The sequence below is a fragment of the Jaculus jaculus genome, chromosome 8 (assembly GCF_020740685.1).
Source record: "Jaculus jaculus isolate mJacJac1 chromosome 8, mJacJac1.mat.Y.cur, whole genome shotgun sequence".
Taxonomy (NCBI): domain Eukaryota; kingdom Metazoa; phylum Chordata; class Mammalia; order Rodentia; family Dipodidae; genus Jaculus; species Jaculus jaculus.
The window spans coordinates 140,596,491-140,616,631 of record NC_059109.1 but is presented as its reverse complement, the minus strand read 5'-3'; the positions used below and the strand labels follow the sequence as shown (position 1 = coordinate 140,616,631).

Below are 20,141 nucleotides of genomic sequence, written 5' to 3'. Positions count from 1 at the left end.
TCAACATAGATTTAACACATAGGCACAACCCCAACGTAAGAAAGAGCCCTTAGCATTAGGAGAAGCTTCAAGACACTCAGTCTCTGTGTCCCAATCAAGTCTCAGAACAGAGGTAGAGCAATGCTCCCATGTGACACAGTGGTTAAGGAGGACCAGAGTCCCATTGGGCTTAAGAAGGCAGAGGAACAAGAGCACTCCCGAGGGGAGGCCACAGAAGGAAAAGTGAAAGTCTGTACAAATCTTTATTTTAACATTTAAAAGAAAACCACATACACATTCCGACAGCTTTTCTAGGCTTGGTGACCCAATAAGTTACACACACACTCAGCGCAGGTGAGGCAGAAGGCAGTGGCCACCTTCCCCACAGCCACACTCTCAAGTTTCCTCCCACCAGGACTCCTTGCCCAGCATGGGCTGTGGGGACAGTTCCAGTCAAACCTCGGCTCCAGCTAACTTACTAAGCCAGTAAAAGCAGCACGATTCTGGGCCGGGCGTTTCTGGACAGCAAGGCTCCACATGGTGAGCCAAGGGCAGTCGAGCCGTCAACGGGAGGGAGGGAGGTCACAGTGGTATCCCACGGAAAGTGCAGCAGCCCAGGCCCAGGTCCCTCTGCTTAAGATGATTTGGTAGTGGTCTCTCTGTTTTTCTGGCAATTTGATGACTTTGAGGAATTTGCCAAGATCCAGGGGTGCTGCAGGACCTCCCCCAGCGTCAACCTCTGGCTAGCATTGTGCTTTAACAGTCTGGAAATGAGGTCCCGAGCTCCCTCCGTCACAAAGCCAGGGAATGTGAATTCCACCCGTGATATCCTTCTGTAGGTCTCTTGGTGCGTGTGTGCCTCAAAAGGAGGTATTCCAACTAAGAACTCATAGCAGAGGACACCCAGGCTCCACAGGTCCACCTTCTCGTCATGCACCCGGCCTTCGATCATCTCGGGGGGCAGGTAGTCCAGGGTGCCACACAGTGTGGTTCTCCTGGAGGACGGGGTGTGGACAGACCACCCAAAGTCTGCGATCTTCAACTCTCCAGCTGACCCAAGGAGCAGGTTCTCGGGCTTAATGTCCCTATGAATGACTCTCTTTGAATGACAGTATGACAGGGCATTTGCCAGCTCGGTAATATACGTAGCAGTTCTCTGCTCATCAAACTTGGACTGTTTCTGCAGTTCTCTATAGACTGTTCCAAGGGGCGCATATTCTAGAATTAGGTAAACTCTGGTGGCATCGTGGAAATAACCATAGAGCCTGAGAATGTTAGGGTGCCGAAGGTGCAACTGGATCTCCACTTCCCTCCGGAGCTGGTGCTCCACCCCCGCCTTCTCCAGCTGGGCCTTGAACAGCACCTTCAGGGCCAGGATGAACTTGCTCTGCTTCTCTCTCGCCAAGTAAACGTTCCCAAACTTCCCTTTACCCAGCGGGCGGCCAATGTCGAAGTCCTCCAGAGTCCACTGCCTCTTTTTTGAGTCTTCGTTTTTCTGTTTTGATGCCTGATCCTTTTCAGAATTATTTCCGGAAGCTGCAGGCTGGGGCTGCGGCGGCTCGCTCTTCTGAGGGATGCTGGCTGGCCGGGAGACAGGTTGTGGCATGCCGGTTGTCTGCAGCTGCTTGGGCACCGGTTTGTGGCTGGAGACAAGCTTTTGGCCTTGTGAAGTAACACACTGGGAGGAATTGGAAGGACACAGGACCCTCTGGGCCTGGCCACTGCTGGCAGAGCCCGGATTCTGCTGGGTAATCAGAACACGTTTCGGACCACCACCAAGTGGAATTGTAGCCTTAACAGACCCCGAGATGCAGTTTTCTTTAGATCTGTCCATGACACCCGCCGGCCAGCTCCTGCTGGTGCCCCGAAGCCCGCAAGTCCTTCCGCAGCTCAGCCATTACAATTCAAAGGTTCTTCTTTTTAAATAGCAAGATAGCTTTTTTTAAGGTAGTTTCAGTTAGAGATTGAGGCCCAAAGAGAACCATGAGATGCCACCCTACATTCCACCTCACCCTGGCACTAGAATGGAACTCTTGGCAGGGATGGAACACATGTCTGATCAAGACTGATCTACAGGGGCCCCTGCTACCTACAGCCTAGCAAGCTATCTAAATAAAATGGCTCTGGTTGTGGACTAGCTCTGGGATCCATCCACCATATTTATGAACCAATCAGGTCTTCCTCTTGCATACCTGAATCTAACCCTGTAAAGACTTCATCTTCCTGGTCCCTCCCTTTCTTTTGGTGTGACCTCCCCCACTCCCTTCTGTGGAATCCTCTCTGGGCTCCCTCTCATCTCTGCTTGGACACATGTGAGTCTGGGCCCCACATCCACCTAACGTGGGGGAGGGAGGGGTTGAGCATAATACAGTTTCTTGGTCTGGATGTGTTCTCTGCTTGCCTCTGCTTTATAGTTTGGGGTAACTTGTCACTTTGATGACTTGTATGATTGCCCTCTAATCTCTGATCTACCACATGGATGCTCTCACAAACTCCAGGCTTGCTACCTGTGTAGTTTCCTTAAACTCTGGGTAACCATGCATGTAACCCTCTTCATTACTCATTTCTCCTCTGAATTTCTTGGTCTCTGCTTTGGAATTTTCCCTCTTCTGAGAGCACTGGTGAATGCCATTTGTGTTTTAAGTCTCCCTGCATCTAAGTTCAATCCTCCATGTGCTTGTGCTCTGCTCCAGTTTTTTCTCCCAAACCTCATTCTCTTCTGCTTTAATATTTTCCCTCCTTAGGAGAACACATTGCAGATGCCATGTGAATTCTTTCTCAGTCTCCATACATATACATCTGAGTTCTGTCCTCCACATACTTGTGGTTCTATTCCAGTTCCTCCCCCCTGCCCCCCGCCACAACAACCTGTTTTTCTCAAATGGATCTCGTGGACTATGCTGTTTTCCACATGACAGCATGTTTCCTACCTCCCACATGTTAGCCTCTCTTCCTAGATCTCAGTTTCTCTCACATAAACCCCACAGTTTGTGATTTCCCCAAATGAACTTAATGATTCATAATTTATTCTTCTTGAGTCTGTCTTTATTAAAGGTAAGACAATCCAAAACTTGGGGTTCATAAATTCTGGGAGACAGCTCCTGAACCCAAAAATCCTGTACCACCCTGTCCAAAATATGACCCATTTGAACAATGGAATGCTTGGGATTGTCATTTTGCTTTTTCTGTGGTGCTGAGATACAACGCAGGTCCTCACACATATGAAGCAGAAACTGAGCTCCGTTATAGTCCCACACAAAGAAGCATTACTCAGCCTCAAAAAGGAAGGAAATCCTGATGCCTGCCACTCACATGAAGCCCCAGAGGAGTCAGCTTCGTCCATGGAAAGACTGATGGGGACTGGGTTCTGGGGCTAGGACAGGGGGAGTTAATATTTCTTGGGTTCAGTTTATTTTGCAAGATAACAAAGTTCTTGGGATGGTATGATAATTGTACAGTGTGAAACTACATAGTGTCACTGCACTAATGTTTACATTTTTAAAAAATATTTTTATTTATTTCAAGCAGAGAAAGATGGACACACAGAGAGATACAGACAGGGAGAAAGAGAATGGGCATGCCAGGTGCTGCAAACTCCAGATGCATGTACCACACTTTGTGCATCTGACTTTACATGGGTACTGGGGAATCAAACAGGGTCATTAGGCTTTGCACCACTGAACCATCTCTCCAGCCCTTTAAATTTTTTTAAAATATTTTTATTTTAAATTTTGTGTGTGTGGTGTGTGCATGGCACAGTGAACATGTTGAAGTTGGGGGACAATTCTGACATGTCTGTGTTCCACCGTCTTTGAGGGAGGGGTTCTTGGCACTGCAAAGGAATGTAGACTAGTTGGCACACATAAGTGTGTGCATGAGTGGAGGCCAGAGGACAACCTCAGGTGTCATTTGTTATTCCTCAAGTATGTCATCCACCTTTTTTTTTTTTTCTGAGGTAGGGTCTCACTCTATCCCAGGCTGACCTGGAATTCGCTATGCAGTCTCAGGGTCTCCTCAAACTAATGGTGACCCTCCTACCTCGACCTCCCGAGTGCTGGAATTAAAGGTGTGTGCCACTGCGCCCTGCTCCCATCCACCTTTTTGAGACAATGGTCTCTCATTGGACTAGAGTTTACCAGTTAGGTTAGTCTGGCTTACTAGCAAGCTCTCAGTATCTCCCTTGTTGTAGTCAGCTCCACGTTGCTGGCATGAGCACCCAACCAGACACAGTTTATGAGAGGAACAGGTTTATTTAAAGCTTATAGATCCAGAGGAGTTTCATTAGTGGCAGAAGAAGCTAGGTCCATTTCTTAGACCCAAGCAGAGATGCTGCCAAACAGCCAGCACCACAAGCCAGCACACTGCCAGAGCTCAGGAATAAGATCTGGCCCCAGTGACAGCCCCCCCACCCCACCACTTCCGAAGGCTGCTGGGGACTCAAACAGTAAGTTTAAATACCTGAGGCTATGAGGGACATACCTTCACATTCAAACTACCACACCCTGTCTCAACCTCCCAAGCACCGGAACTACAGGTGTATACCACCACACGTGGCTGTTACATGACCCAGGTCCTCATGCCTGCAAGGCATGCTCTAACAGCAGGGCTGTCTACACAGCCTAACTTATGTTCTTTCTTTCTTTTGGCTTTTTGAGATAGAGTCTCACTCTGGCCCAGGCTGACATGGAAGTCACTATGTAGTCTCAGGGTGGCCTCGAACTCAGTAATCCTCCTACCTCTGTCTCCCAAGTGCTGGGATTAAAGGGATACACCACCATGTCTGGCTTATGTTCACTCTTAAAAAAACAAGGTGCCTGACTGGGGAGATGGTTTAGTGGTTAAGGTGCTTGCCTGGGAAGCCTAAGGACCCCGGTTTGATTCCCCAATACCCACATAAGCCAGATTCACAAGGTGGCGCATACATCTGGAGTTTATTTGCAATGGCTAGAGCCCTGGTTTGCCCATTCTCTCTCAAATAAATAAATAAAATATTTTTTAAACAAACAAGGATATTGCAGAATGACATCCTCTGAGCATGACATGTGTCTTTTGTTGTCTTGACATCAGAGTGGCTGTGATTACCAGTGGGAGACCCTCACAAGATTTGACTCATTAATATTCCCGCAGACAGAGGGCTCACGAGAGGCAGTGCACCAGGCCCATGAGCCCACTTCCCCTAACACTTGCAGGGAAAGGGAGACTCTTCTTTAGTGGTCTAGCTGCCCATATGTCACCCATATGCCAGTAACCTCAATCAAACTCATTCACCAAGCAAGACTTGAGCGGAATCATTTCTTTGGTCTGTCATTTGTGCTCTATTGCATGAATAAATGTTGGCTCACTTCCCCAGGAAAAATGAATGCAGCAAAGTGTGTTAAAGAAAATAACAAACTTCTCTTAAATAGTTTAGTAGTTATCACTTAAATAGGGCTTTCATCTTATGACTTCTGAACCTTATCAGAGGACTTAAAATTTACTGCAGAGGAAGCAAAGTACTTTTACAACAGATGAATGCCTTTCCTATGATTATTAAGCATTTTCACTATTTACTCCTAAGCTATTATATTAATAAAGAGACATTTTATGAATTGGCAAAAAAAATAAGGCTTTGGTAAGGCTCTTCATAGCTTTAATTTTTTTTTTCCCTAATGGACTTCATAGGCTCCTCAGGGCATAAAAGGGGAGGGAGAAAGACGAAGCCAGAAGGAGGGCATTCACCTTGTTCTGGGGTGTGTAGTACACATTCCCATAGGAGATGTTGATGTGCTCTCCACAGGAGGAGTGTCCAGGCAAAGCCCAAGTAGTACCAGGTGCCTGCCTAGCCAGGGCACATTGTTAGTATCAAGGGATCCACAGGAAGGGAACCAGGGGCTCTGGAGGGTCTCCAGACGCAGGCAAAGTCCTCTAGCCCACTGACCAAGAGGCAGTCTAGTTGCTAGGAGAAGCAGGCATCAAGGCCTGTCTAGTACTATGGCTTCTGTGGGGATGCCTTACCCTGGGGACATTGGGCAATGTATACAGACACCTTTGGTTGACATGACTAGAGAGGATGAGATAGGCGGGTGCTATTGACATGGAGCAGGTGAGGGTCAGAGGTCTCCTGAGCATCTTCCAGTAAATGACACACCCCTATCACAGAGAACACTCTTCAGAGCAACAAAATGTGGATAGGGGTGCTCCCTACAGCACCATGGGGAGAAAGTTCCCAGACATGGTCGGTTATTGGCAGCAACCCATCAAACCCCAGGAGAAAGGCAGTATTGTCCCTACTGCCATGTGGAGACAGTGAGCCTCAGAGAGGTGAAGAGCCCAACCTGACCCAGGCCTGTGAGAGCTCTAGTGTCTGTCCTCACACACCCCTCCAGCTTGTTTCAGTTCCTCAGGCGATGATGGACTTTCTCCTCTTCTCACACACCTGAGGTCAAGTTCCACTGAGTGTCTCAAAAGGAGCCCAGTATTGCCGGAGGCTGCTGGTTCCAGGGTTCTGAGTGGGACTGGAGGGTCAGGAAGCTAGAGATCCTCATGGGTGGGGCGCAGGTCCACCCGCTGGGCCTCTCCAAACACCAGGAAGGTGCCCAGCCCCAAGTTACTAATAACTGCCACCAGGTTGAACACACACGTCCAGGAGCCAGTGGCCTCAATCAGGTAACCACCCAGACACACGCCAATCACACCTAGACCCAAGAGAGACAGAAGCTAGAAGAGGCTCCTGGGAAGTTGGCTTGTCACACCCATGAGTTCCCTGGGCAGAGCAGGGCAGGATGAGGCAGGGAGGGGCCATATAAAATGCCATTAAGGCTCCAGGGTGAATTGAGGTGTCTGAGTTCAGGCTTGGAAGGTGTGGGAGATCGGAGACCTCACAGTCATCACGTATCACCCCTAGGTCTGCCACCCCATATCTTGTCCAAAAGGAAACAAGAAGAAGCAGGGGACAGGAAGTGCAGAATGTGCTCCTGTCCCTCCTGGAACTCACTGGCATTCCTAAGGTGATAGGCATGCCACACCTGAAGTCAGTCAGGGGTCACAGACCACCATCAGCCAAGTCAGGTGTCTCCTCAGCACTCAGGCAGTTCTATGCACCCCTGGGCCAGCCTGGGTCTCCGTGGGACACCAGGACCCCACCCTGCAGTACTGGATAAGCCAGCTGGGATGAAGACCCTCCCACCCCACCACCAGGCTTGTTTCTAGTGAGTCTGAAGCAAAACTGGGTATATCTCCTGAGTCTGGGGCCGAGCCTCACCTGCCAAGGCACCAGCGGTGTTGGCCACACCTGTGAACAGACCAGAGAGAGTTGAGGGACATCAGAGAAGGCCCAATGTGGTTCCCTCCCCCTACCCAGCTGCTGGCGAGGGGAGGGAACAAGACTGGGGTGGCCACTGGCCTTACCAAACAGAAATCCAGCGCAAGATGGAGCTAGGTCCTGGATGTTGACGGAAATGCCGCTATGGGAAACAGGATGGAGGGCAGATGAGTGTCTATGGGTCTGACCATCTGCACTCAGCCTGAAGGGGTTACTGGAGCATGGAAAAGGCTGCCAAGTCACTGAAGGCATGCAAGCCTTCCCCGTGCCCATCCACCAGATGCTGCCAGGCCTCTCTCCCACCCTGCTGGACACAGCACTAAAGCTGCTCCTGAGAATGGTCGCCTGGTGGAAACATTTTGTAGTGGGCCCAAATGACCTTGAATGGTTGCTAATTTGAAACTGCATATCCCACCCACCCACCCACACAGGGATGCCCAGACGCAACAGCTACTGCCATGGAGAGGGGACAGAATCAAAAGAAATAGGATGACACTGGGCATGGTGGCACACGTCTTTAATCCCAGGATCACTGAGTTTGAGGCTACCCTGAGAATACATAGTGAGTTCCAGATCAGCCTGGCCTACAGCAAAACCCTACCTAGGGAAAAAGAAAGAAAGGAAGGAAGGAAGGAAGGAAGGAAGGAAGGAAGAGAAATAGAATGAAAGAAGCATACAGTCTCTGCAGAGGGCCTCAGGCTGGTATTAGCAGTTGCACCTCCCCCCTTGTCCCCTCCACTTGGGGGAAAGAATCAACGAATGATCATGGTCTGCAATGGCTAGATACCTGATTAGCTAGGCTGAGTGAGCTTCCACAGAAAGCCTGCCCTGATCTCACTTTCAGAGACTCCGGAGCCAAGAGGCACTAACACTTAGGCATACCTAGCAGCCTGGACAGCCCTGGTAGAAGGGGCATTGGTCCTTTACCTGTGGTTAAAGGTCTGCAGGCCAATGGAGGCTGATGCAAAGACCATAGCTTTGAGAAAGCTCGTGGTATGACCCAGACACAGGGCGAAAACACTCGACAAGCCGAGGCCCATCACCTGCAAGACAGGGCTGGTGAGAGGTCCCAGGAACCATGCTGGTCAACATGGCCAGTCCTGGCTTGGCTCCATCTGGAGGCCACCCAAGTGCACTAAACAAGGGTCTGGGTGGCCAAACCTGAAAACCTCTCCCAGGCAAGGCCTCCCCAGAGGGAGATTCTGGAGCCCAGAGAGTGTGAGTTCAGAACTCAGAGAAGGGTCTCAGGTCAGTCAAACCAACACCCAACACTAACCCCGGAGCGCCCTCCAGTGGTCACCTATACCAGCCACTGTCTGGTGTCTATTTATGTAGCTTGACCTCTTATGGTTTTACTATCCTACAGGCTTGTGGCCTTGAGTTGATTTCTACCTACACCTGCGAGCAGGTTCCAGTTCCGAGGCTGTGAGCGCTGCTCTCTTGGTGACCTCGGCTTCCCCAGCCCACTTCCTCACTTTGGGTTCAGTCCAAGGAATCTGGTGATTTGGGTATATAACCCCTCAGGTCTCAGGACATGAGAACAAAGGAAGGATGTCCAGAGAACAATTGGAATAGTTTTCTTACCTGCATGAACTTCCTCACAGTGATGACTCTGTAACCTAGGCAGGAAGACAGACTCAGAAAGGGTACCCATCATTTGCCCATTTGAGCTAACTCTTTATTTATTTATTGGGGGAGGGGCCCCTTCCCCCCAGAGGGTCCCCAGAGGTGTGATCTGGGTAGAGAGCATGGGAGGACAGCCATGCAGACCACTGTGGAAATGCTAGCTGTTGCATTAGTGATCTGCCTTCTCTGTGGCTCTCCGAGTTTTCCAGCCTTTTCCAGACAGAGAGCATGCACTACTTTCTATGAAGAGGACTAACGCATTGAGAATGAACACACCTGTCTACGTGCCCTCTGCACCTAGGCCTGTGAGGACATTACCCCAAAGTGGATCCCTCTGTCACAGTATGGTCCTGGAGGTGTGGCCTCTCCCCCATCCTACAGCAGCTCCATCAGGGGAAACAAAACTCTCGAGGGTGTGGTTCTCCCCAAGACTGGCCCCCAACACTCACCCTGACTGATGAGGTAGTCAGAAAGAAAACCGCTGAACACACTGGCAGGAATTGCCACCAGCCAGGGCACCACATTGAAGACCCAGCCCTGTGGGAGCAAGTGAAGTTCAGAGGTGGTCAGGGTGGTATCTAACCTCTGAGAGAACGCATAGGCAGGGGAACGGACTGTCATTAGGCCTCTGGGTAACTTCTGGTCCCCACTAGTGGCTCACTCCTGTGGCTGAATCCCCAACATTGCTACCATTTATGGTGACAGGGCAAGAACTGGGCCACCCTGCCAGGGAATGTAGGCCAGGCACTTAAAGATCACTAGCATGGTGGACAGCTGACAGCTTTTGCACTGAGTCAAGCTGAGGCAAGTGATCTTCTGTCCACGACCTTCCAGGCCCTACTCAGCCTAATAGCCAGACCCGAGAGCAAGGCTGAGTAGCAGGCTAGGTTGAGGGCTAAGAAAGCTGAGGTCACCACAAGGTGCAATGCTCACAGCATCTGAGCCAGCAGCTATTCCCGAAATCATCTCAAGGCCTAGATCCCATTGGTGATAAATTGCCAATAAGCCAAAACCGCCACCATCTGTGTGCAGAGACCAGAATGTCCATATGCAGGCCAGGCCAGACTCAGGGTGGGAGGCCAGGTAGCTTTGCAATTGTCCTCACCCTATGAGGGTCTAGGCAGTGTGACTCACCTTGGAATGAGGGAAGGTCTCCTTGAAGAAAGTGGGCAGCCAGGAGAGGAGGACGAAGAAGGAACAAGCTGAGGACATCTGGGAGCAGATGGCTGCCCTGTATAGAGCACCAGGCTTAGGGATCCACCTAGCTTCCAGGCCCCTCCCTACATTGGCCCAACTGTGTGACCTACTCCTTTCCCCTGGGTGCCAAGGTCCTATGGCTCTGAGATCGAGGCTATTTGCTAGGGTGTCATGGCAGGAGCCCTGCCAAGTACAACCAGGTCCACCACAGAGTGACTGCTCAACCTCAAGCTCTGTTCCCTCCCCACACTCTGCCTGGCCATACCAGCCCCAGCTTACCAGACAGAGGGCTTCCGGAAGAGCTGTCTCCAGGGCACTTTGGAAGGCCTGGCCATAGGCAGGTCTTGCACCAAGATGCCTAGGGCCAGGACAAGGTCTAGGGGAGCAAATGGTTTCAACGTGGTAACTTTCAGAACAGGACACCTTGTCTATTCCTAACATACCAGCTATTTGGGGGCTGCTGTGGGTAGTCAGGGTATACCTCACCATGGTGTCACCCACCATCCTTCTTTATAGGATGCCTATCAGGTGGCATCACCATTGGGAGTCAAGTTCTATGTCCACCCTGGACTTGGTCCTGGAGTCTCCCAGAGCCCCTTTCTTGCCATTTGAATATAGCCTGTTCCATCATCTGACTGCACCTGCTGGGCTCACTGCATCTGCCTTAGCCTCAGATAGAACTATATGAGGATCCAGGGCTGTGGTGGGCTGAAAGCTCAGCACCTGGAGTTTGTGGAGTTGGTCAAAGCTGCCACCTCATGGCCCTGCTGAGCTGCCCCTGCTTCATGGGTGCTTAGAACATTGTCTTCCAAGCCTAATAGCCTTCATGGCCTTCATCATGCATGGGTGATTTCCTACAAAAGAACCTCAAGATGGGGTCATTAGTGTTCCCTCCTAGGGAGGGTCATAGACCCTCACCTGAGCTCTCAGCCACTCCTTCCCAACTGCATGTGGTCTTGGGAGAATATATAGTGTGGAAGGTTAACTAAAGACAGGGAAGGGAGTCCTCCATCTAAGCACTTATGTTGTCATCCATTCTAGGAAATTTTTTGTTTGTTTGTTATATGGCTGTTTTGGGAGTCATCTACGGTTCTGTAAGTAAATCCCTCAATCATCTTCCTGAAAGCAAACTTAATAAACTCATTGGTCCACCAATCTAGACTTGGATAGAACTGTTACTTCGGCATGTCACTGGTGCCCTGTCTGGGGTGGGGAGATGGTTCACCCACCCCCAAGAAATGCTCTCACAACTCGTGCTCAGCACTGCTCAGTGGAGGGAGGCACAAGAGCTGGCCCACAGGACTCAGTTACCTTTTTCACCTAGCAGGTACCTGTACAGGTAGGACACCCAGAGCAAGGTGAGGCCACCAGAGAAGTAGAAGACACTCTGCCAGCCACACCAGTCCAGGAGCACTGAGCCCACGGCTCCAGTCACCAGCGTCCTGAGGAGGACAGAGGGGCATGGATGCTATGAGCTTGGCTGCTATCCCCAGAGGAAGAAACATCTCAAGACTCCTCCCCAATGTCAGCCGAGCCTCCGGAGACAGAGACCCCAGTTACACACGTTCTGCTAAGGAGGGCAAAAGTCATGGAACACTTGGTCCAGCAGGCAAAGGGGTGCATTGGAGGAGACTCGGCACAAGGATGACTGCTAGGGAACCTGAGCTGTTTTAATGTCTTCCTTCTAAACCATCCACTTGGCCCATAATTTGTCACCAGGATGCTTCAGGGTAGGAAGGCAATGAGCAGGGCATGGTGGCTCACACCTGTAATTCCAGCACTCAGGAAGGCTAAGGTGAGCTAGCTAAGGTAGTTGGATGCTGTGAGTTCAAGGCCAGCGTGGACTACAGAGTGAATTCCACGTCAGCCTGTGCTAGAGTGAGACTTTGCCTCAAAAAAAAAAAAATTAAAATTTAATCTGGGTGTGGTGGCACATACTTTTAATCCCAGCACTTGGGAGGCAGAGGTAGGAGGATCATTGTATTTGAATTTGAGGCCACCCTGAGACTACATAGTGAATTCCAGGTCATCCTGGGCTATAGTGAGACCCTACCTTGAAAAACTAAAAAGAAAAAAAAAAAACCAGAAAACAAAAAACTGTACATTGGGGCTGGAGAGATGGCTTAGTGGCAAAGGCACTTGCCTGCAAAGCCTAAGGACCCAGGTTCAATTCCCCATCCAAGACCCATGTAAGCCAGATATATAAGGTGGTACATGTGTCTGGAGTTCATTTGCAGTGGCTGGAGTCCCTGGTGTGCCCATTCTCTCTGTCTGCTCCTTTCTCCTTCTTCAGTAAATAAATAAATAAAATATTAAATAAAAAAACTAGACCTCAAACTGTAAATCCTAAAAAGAACATCTTCCTTCCTTAAGTTGCTTTTGTCAAGTATTGTCATAGCAAGAAAAGTAACTGAACATATGCTTAATCATATATATATATTTTTTTTCACTTCATTCATAAGTAGAAAGCAGCAACCAGCCCTAGCCAGTAGAGCCAGTCTAGCCACCCCTGCTGGTCCTGCAGACCACCCCATGAGAGATCACCTAACTGCCTCTTGAGTCCCTGGAAGGTCAGGCCTTACCCAAACTGAGAACCAGCGCTCACAGTGCTATAGGTGAAGGCTCGCTCAGTCTCTCGTACTCTCTGAGACAGTAGGCTGGTCAAGGCTGGGAAGTAGACGCCTGGAACAAGCAGAGATCATGGTGGCCCAGTGCACAGTGAGGGGCAGCGAGGTGAGGTGAGGCCCAGGCCACCACTCAGGTTTGGGCTGTGACTCCAGAGGATGTCCATGACTCCTTCCCATCATCTCACTGGCCCCAGGTCCAGCAGAGCTGAGCTTTTCATACTGCTCGGCTGAGCAAACAGACTCATTTTGGGTGAGAGTTGTACAAGACGGCATACAGCACCACTAGAAGGACCTCCACTTCCAAGAAGGATGCTCACTCCTGAATACGTACCTATCTTATGAGCTTCCCAACTGCATGACCTCCCATAGGCACATTCATGTGTGCACATGCACAGCCCACCCCGGCTCCCCAGCTATACCTGCACGGTCCTTGCATAAACACATTCATGCATACACAGCCCACACAGCAGCTTCTCAGCTGTACTCTGGCACTCTCATAACCTTACATATGTGTGTCACAAATCAGACATGCGCTCTTCCCAGGAACCAGTACCTACCTGTGGTCTTACAGCCAAAGCTTCCTCCCAGGATTCCCCTGAGGCAGTGGGCTCCTTGCAGATTAAAAGTTTGGAAACAACCTTACACCAAGTGTCCTCTCTGTTATAGTGTTCTAGAGCCCAAGCCTGGAAGGGATCTGTGAGGGATTTTCTGGGGATTGTGACAATAGGAACCCATAGCCTATGTCCACAGGGTGCTGAGTCTGCATTCTGTGTGCTCACCCATGATGGTGACCCAAGAATTATCTGAGTGCTTCCCTCCTGGAACCTTTTATCACAGTGTGACCCTCCAGAAGGCAAGTCATAAGAAGGCCCATGCCTGGAGCTTCTCCAGAGATCAAAGTCTCCTATGCAGGAAAGCCACAAGGCTAAGGAACCTGACTACTCACTGACAACATACAAGATACAGCAAGGCATCCCCACACCCCTGCTTTGTATGAATACTGGCAGGTGTCACTCAGCCATTGTGGCTGTCTTTGGGCCCCTACAGCAAACTTTTGAGCGAAAGATGGCATGCAGGCAATACAGGTTCTCTGCCCACCCCAATTGGTGGCAGAATTGAATGCCAGCACCTGAGGGGAGCAACTAGATGACCCTTACCTTGGAGCAGCCCCGTGAGGACTCGAGAGAAGGTCATGTAGGCCAGGTGGGCACTGCCAAGGCAGGTGAGTAGTGGTGTGGCAATGGTGATGAAGCCCCAGGTGGAGGCTGACAGCAGAATGACCTTCTCACCCCCAATGCTAGAAGGGATAAAGGAAGAAGTTGGGTGGCTATGCAATTGGACTGCAGGGTGTCACCGTTGCATAGAGCCCCAGGGTGAGTGCTTTAGTGACCTGCCCTGCAGAGGAGGGACCCAAAGCTGAGTACAGTGTGCACCGCCGAGCCTGGCCCATCTGGCTGTGTGTCTCTGTGACACTGCCCACCCCAAATACTTGCTGAGTTCTTACACCATGGGCCTCTTTTCCCTATGTACAAGGCCTGGACCACTGCCCTCTCTACAGTCCCATAAGGGTGGCCCCCTCAAGCCAAAGTAGTAGGGTTGGTTACCGATCCCCCAGGTGGCCGCCCACCACCTGTGTCAGGCAATAGCCCCAGAAGAAGCTGCTGAGCACGGTACCAGCCTCCTTCTTGTTCCAGCCAAAGTCCTCACTCATTGCAACAGTGCAGATGGGCATGGTGACACGAGTGCAGTACAGTAGGCAGGTGCCCAGGAGCAGCATTCCTGTCCATGCCTGGCACTCAGGCCTGTAAGACAAAAGGAGAGCGTCAGGATTCGGAGAAGCCCCTCAAACAGCTTTGATCACTCAGAAACCTCTCCAAGGAGTGAGAAATGCAGTCACACATGTGGGCAGGTTGAGAATTGAGATAACCTCTTTGGCAGGTTAATTTTTATTTATTTACATGAGAGAAAGAGATAATGGATGTGCCAGGGCCTCCACCCTCTACAGGTTAACTCCAGATACATGTGTCTCCTGGTGCATCTGGCATTGCATGGGTCCCGAGGAATTGAACCTGGGCCCTTAGACTTCATAGGCAAGCGCCTTAAGTGCTAAGCCATCTCTCCAGTCCTGTTTTTTGTAATTTATTTATTTATTTGAGAGAGAGAGAAACAGAAAGAGGGAGAGAATGGGCACACCAGAGCCTTCAGCCGCTGCAATTGAACTCCAGATGCATGTGCCCCTTGTGTGCATGTGCAACATTGCATGCTTGCATCACTATGCATCTAGCTTACATGGGACCTGGAGATTCAAACATGAATTCTTAGGCTTCACAGGCAAGCGCCTTAAGTACTAAGTCATCTCTCCAGCCCTGTATTTATTTTTATTTTCATTTTGAGAAGGAGAGATAAAGAAAGAGGGAGGGAGGGAGGGAGAGAGAGAGAGAGAGAGAGAGAGAGAGAGAGAGAGAGAGAGAGGAAGACAGTGGGTATGCCAGGACCTCCAGCCACTGTGGCAAACAAACTCCAGACACATGTACCACCTTGTGCATCTGGCTTACATGGGCCCTGAGGAATCATCTGGGTCTTTTGGCTTTGCTGGCAAGCACCTTAACTGCTAAGCTATCTCTCCAGCCTTTTTTACTTTATTATCTATTAGAGAGAGAGAGAGAGAGAGCAAATAGGGTGCCAGGGCTTCTAGCCACTGCAAATAAACTCCAGACACACATGCCACCATGTGCATCTGACGTATGTAGGTTCTGGGGAATGGGGCCTGGGTCCTTAGGCTTTGTAGGCAAGCACCTGAACCACTAAGCCACCTCTGCAGCCAGTTTTTATGTTTTACAAGGTAGCCCAGGCTGACTTGGAACTTTCTAGTCTCAGGCTGGCCTCAAAATCACAGCAATCCTCCTACCTCCACCTCCCAAATGCTGGGATTAAAGGCAACACCACGACTAGCACAAAAAAAAAAAAAAAAAATGTTTTTGTTTTCTAGGTAGTGTCTTACTCTAGCCCAGGCCTCCAACTCGCAGTGATCCTCCTACCTCTGCCTCCTGAGCGCTGGGATTAAAGGCGTGAGCCACCGTGCCTGGTCTCATAGGATTTTTGTTTTTGGTTTTCTGAGGTAGGGTTTCACTCTAGCCCAGGCTGACCTGGAATTCACTGTGTAGTCTCAGGCTGGCCTTGAACTCTTCCTTCTTTTACCTCTGCCTCCTGAGTGCTGGGATTAAAGGTGTGCACCACCACGCCCAGCCCATAGGCTTTTTTTAAAACCTCCTATTGCCCCCAAAGGCTGGAGACATCCCCTACCCCCATCTCTTGTTCTTTTCTGGAGGGTATGGGGTGTGGGTGCAGCTGGCTTCCTGTTTCTTTTTTTTTTTTTTTTCTAAATTTTTATTTATTTATTTGAGAGCGACAGACACAGAGAGAAAGACAGATAGAGGGAGAGAGAGAGAATGGGCGCACCAGGGCTTCCAGCCTCTGCAAACGAACTCCAGACGCATGCGCCCCCTTGTGCATCTGGCTAACGTGGGACCTGGGGAACCGAGCCTCGAACCGGGGTCCTTAGGCTTCACAGGCAAGCGCTTAACCGCTAAGCCATCTCTCCAGCCCTGGCTTCCTGTTTCTAACTGATCTTCTCCAGGCAGCGGCAGGGCTGGGCAATCATAGGTATGCTAGGGAAGGGTAGCATGCTGGGCGAGTCCCTTAGGACTCAGGTGACCCTCTGCTGCTTTGAGCACATGAAGGGAGAAAGCTCCTTTCAAAGGTTCTTTTGGACTGTATGCCTTTTAGAGAGAAATTAGTGTCACTCCCACACCCCTGTTGGGATCCTGGTGTAGCCATCAGCAGAAGCAAATTCCACCAGTGCAGTTTACAGAGACCTTGCCTGGGGTAGGCTCTATAGGGGAGGGGGAGGTAGTTCCTCAGGGCAGGCTGAGCACCCTCAGGAATATCTTCACAGTACCCTGTGTTCCTGCTCCTGTTAACCCAGGACAACGTTTGCTCAAGACAATGTCCTGACAAGGAATGAGAGCCAGGTGCAGGGTACACTGTGCTTTGGCCCTGTTTAGGGAGACTTCTATCAAGTTCTAGAGACAAACCCCAGGAAAGACAGTGCCTGGGCCTGAGTAGTCCCAACCCCTCCAAGGGAGCAACTTCTGGGATCCCACATTTCAAATTCAGACTAGAGGAGGAAGACTCACAAATCTAGCTTCTGGTGACCTGAGAAAGCACCATGCTGGGCTTCACATGCACAAAACACCAACAAGTGGGATCAGAGCCTGGCTTGAATCAACCACTGGCAATGTTCCTCTGGTGGATGAATCTCAGACTTACTGAATTCGGCTGCATTCTTATCAACTGGTGATTCCCTCCACCTGCCAGCCCACCCATGCCTAGTCCTTGAGACTGTGAGGAAAATCTCTGGAATCTGAGGACCTGAGCCTGGGGGAAAAAAAAAAAAAAGAGCCAGATGTGGTGGTGCGCACGCCTTTAACCCCCTCCAGCACTTGGGAGGCAGAGGTAAAAGGATCACCATGAGTTCAAGGCCACCTTGAGACTACATAGTGAATTCCAGGAGTGAGACCCTACCTTAAGAAAGAAAGAAAAGTCTATGGGCTTCTAAGCAGCCAGTGCCCCTGGCCTGACTGACTGGACACAGGGGCAAGGGCAAGAGAGTGGCAGAAGGAGCTAGGATAAGGTGTTGCCTGTTGTTTCCCTGTGCCCACGAAGCCAGAAACCAGGCCGTCTCTGAGTTGGGTGGGTGGTATCAACTAGGCTGATGAAGATTCATCTTCTGCAGTTTCAAGGGACACAGAACAAGGCAGTTGGCTGGAGGGGGCCACCCTGACAAGGCCCAGCTGCCTGAGTACTAGTTAGGACCACAGGCCCAGGCACCCCCAAGTCTGCTGGCGGCTCATGAGGAACGAAGGGGTGGGACTACAGTGCCACCCTGTGCACTTGGGGGTTCAGAGCTCAGCCTGACACCCTCAGAAAGCAAGATAGCAGGCCACTTCCTGTAGATGGCCTGTGCAGAGCACCCATGGCTGAGCAAACAGGTGTTCGTGTGGCATTTGATTCAGGGAAGGGAAATGTGCAGGCGTTTGTGGCCAGTGAACCAGCAGGCCCAGAGAACACTCTAGTGCCGCCTCTCCCTAACTCTGCCCTTCCTAGCTGCCTTCCAAGCCACATAGTGCTGGAGGAGGCTGGCATACCAAGAGTTCTTACTGCTAATTATTATTATCCACATGGGTTGGGAGTGACTTTGACCCCACAAGGGCCCCCCAGAATCCTCAACCACCATCTCTGAAAAGGGAATGTGAAGCAAAGGAGAGCAGTAGTCTAAAGACCGGGCCAGGCAGAGCCATTAAATTGTAACCTGCAGTGGAACAGTCCATAATTCTGCAGGCTCTGGGTGTTGCCTCAGGGGCCAGGTGAAAGAGAGGCAGTAGGATAAACATGGGGTGGGAAGACAGGTAGCAAGCCAGAGAGCCAGGACAGGTGCTCCTCAGAGGCACAGCAAGGCCACCCACTCTTTCTAATTGGCACTGGGAGAGCTGTGATCTGGTTTGGTGCCCAATGCCTCTCTGTGACTCCTGGCTTTGAAGACTTGAGTCCCTGCTATGCCTTCATCTGGCTCAGGTCTGGGGCTCCAGGCAACTGGAAGGTACCAGGAGTGGGCTTTTGGTGGAGTTCACAGTGCCTAGTTCTGGGCCCCTTGGTCTGGGGGCCTTGGCCCATAGAACCAGAGCAGGATGGAGGCTCTGTAATCTGAGGGTCTTTTTCTGGCTCCATTTGGATCCTTGAACCCTCTGTCCCGTGGCCATCTACATCATCTTGATCCTGGTTTCTATTGGGGTCAGCTGCTTGGGAAGCAGTGGAGACAGTAGCAACAGAACAGCTAGTCAGAGGCCACCAGTGGAACTTGTCCTAGCCTGGTACCCTGCTGATTGACCAGTGTCTGCCTCTGTGAGTAACCTTACTTGTGTCCCTGGGTTGTCATCTTGCTAGGGCAGTGCTCCCATCAGACTCTAGAATCACCAACCTGGTGGACTAGAAGAGCGCTTAAAAGGTTTTGGGATTTACTTAGTAGGGGGAGGAGGGTCCCATGATGGGCAGGGCATCTGTCTCATTCTTTCTCCTGGGGTCTGGGGCTGCAGCTGCCAAGGGAGGGACCTGCCAGCCCCAGGAAGAGTGAAGATGGCCTATAACAGAGGAGCTGGGCAGCAGCCTGTTGAGTCCAGCGCTCACCCAGAGCCCAGGTCTCACTGGTAGCATCTTGGCTCCCTCCCCAAATAGAATGTCTGTCTCCACCCCGCCACCCGCTCCCCTGGACTTCCCCAGACTGAACATCTGCCTGTTCTTGCCCATGCCCCCACTTACCTGGACCAGTGGGTATCCTCCGCCACTGCTGCGGATGGAGCCCTGCGGACCTCATCTGGGGGTGGCTGCATCGGGCTGGGACGCTGGGACCGCATGGGCACCGCTGAGTCCCATTGCCCTGCCCTCCCTCCTCCGGCCCAGGCCAACCCACAGGGCAGCGCCGCCCAAGTCCACGTGTCAGTCCCAGTGCTTCCGTTCGGCACACCCAGGACAAGGCGCCCCCGGAATTGAGTCCCCGCCCCACTGTTGTCCTGGGAGGCTGGGCCCAGGACTTCCCTGCCGTGCAGCAATCCCCACCCCCCCGCGTTTGGTGCGCTGGAAAGCTGGGACTTCCGGCTTTGGAGGAGACACCCCGGGGGATCAGGGCCCAGACTTGCCAGCGGTTGCCCCTAGGCAGGAAAATAGCGGTTGGGGAGGGTGCCTCTGGTCCTTATTAACTGAGGGGGGACGGTACTGCCTTCAGAACTGTGCCCTGATGCTGTAGGGACCAATCAGTAACCAAATACAGACAAGTGAAACCAATGGATCTTTCAGGGCGGAACTGGGCTGGTAATAGTTCGGTGTTAAGAGGTGCTGGTTAATACCCACTCAAAATGTGCTGGCTGGTAGTGAAAGTGGGTACTGAACCTGTTGTGGGCAAAGGAGTTCATGAGCAAGAGCCATGAACTAGGCTCTGGGTTGGGGCTCAGCCATGTCTCACTTGAAGGCTGCAGCAGCTCTCCTCACAGACCCTCAACCCCAAATCATTATAGCTAACCTAAAGAAGTCCCACTCCACACAGCAGGCGGCCAACTATAGTGACTACACTCAGAACCCCCAGACTTTACTTCCAATTGTAGCCTCCTGAACATTCTGCAACCCAGCCCACAACAGGACCTTTGCAGTTTCCTGATCTTCACTGCCTTATTCCATGCACAATTGTTGAATAAGGCACTAAAGAATATTAGGACCCGAGCTGAGGGTGTGTAGCTCATATGTACAGCATGTACTTGGCATGAGTAAAGCCCAAGGTTCAATCTCTAGCAATGGGGAAAAAA

General features: G+C 51.0%; 2 protein-coding genes across 5 annotated transcripts; both read right to left on the bottom strand.

Moving 5' to 3' along the window:
* Positions 1–613: 613 nt before the first annotated feature.
* LOC101606237 (aurora kinase A-like) lies at positions 614–1,815 on the bottom strand. Its single transcript, XM_012951430.2, has one exon. The coding sequence runs from the start codon at positions 1,811–1,813 to the stop codon at positions 614–616; it is 1,200 nt and encodes a 399-aa protein (XP_012806884.1). The 5' UTR covers positions 1,814–1,815.
* A 3,538-nt stretch (positions 1,816–5,353) lies between these two features.
* On the bottom strand, positions 5,354–19,261 carry Slc17a9 (solute carrier family 17 member 9). Of its 4 annotated transcripts, XM_045157315.1 has the most exons (14): positions 19,105–19,261; positions 14,334–14,531; positions 13,887–14,026; positions 13,287–13,340; positions 12,685–12,784; positions 11,414–11,544; positions 10,382–10,478; positions 10,040–10,136; positions 9,355–9,442; positions 8,864–8,898; positions 8,207–8,322; positions 7,366–7,421; positions 7,220–7,249; positions 5,354–6,653 (listed from the first exon to the last, which is right to left on the bottom strand). In XM_045157315.1, the coding sequence occupies exons 1-14, from the start codon at positions 19,197–19,199 to the stop codon at positions 6,490–6,492; spliced, it is 1,401 nt and encodes a 466-aa protein (XP_045013250.1). In that variant the 5' UTR covers positions 19,200–19,261; the 3' UTR covers positions 5,354–6,489. The 4 variants fall into 4 exon arrangements, with proteins under 4 accessions (XP_045013250.1, XP_004669555.1, XP_045013252.1 ...); XM_004669498.2 differs by lacking the exon at positions 13,287–13,340; XM_045157316.1 differs by lacking the exon at positions 8,207–8,322 and having other exon boundaries at positions 6,482–6,653.
* Between the last annotated feature and the right edge of the window lie 880 nt (positions 19,262–20,141).

Excerpts from the sequence above, each read along its gene's own strand:
- LOC101606237 (XM_012951430.2), bottom strand. The coding sequence starts at position 1,813 with ATGGACAGATCTAAAGAAAACTGCATCTCGGGGTCTGTTAAGGCTACA.
- Slc17a9 (XM_045157315.1), bottom strand. The coding sequence starts at position 19,199 with ATGCGGTCCCAGCGTCCCAGCCCGATGCAGCCACCCCCAGATGAGGTC. Across the intron at positions 12,785-13,286 it reads CTTTGGCTGTAAGACCACAG|GCGTCTACTTCCCAGCCTTG; the intron begins GTAGGTACTGGT and ends TGCTTGTTCCAG. Across the intron at positions 8,899-9,354 it reads TGACTACCTCATCAGTCAGG|GTTACAGAGTCATCACTGTG; the intron begins GTGAGTGTTGGG and ends CTTCCTGCCTAG.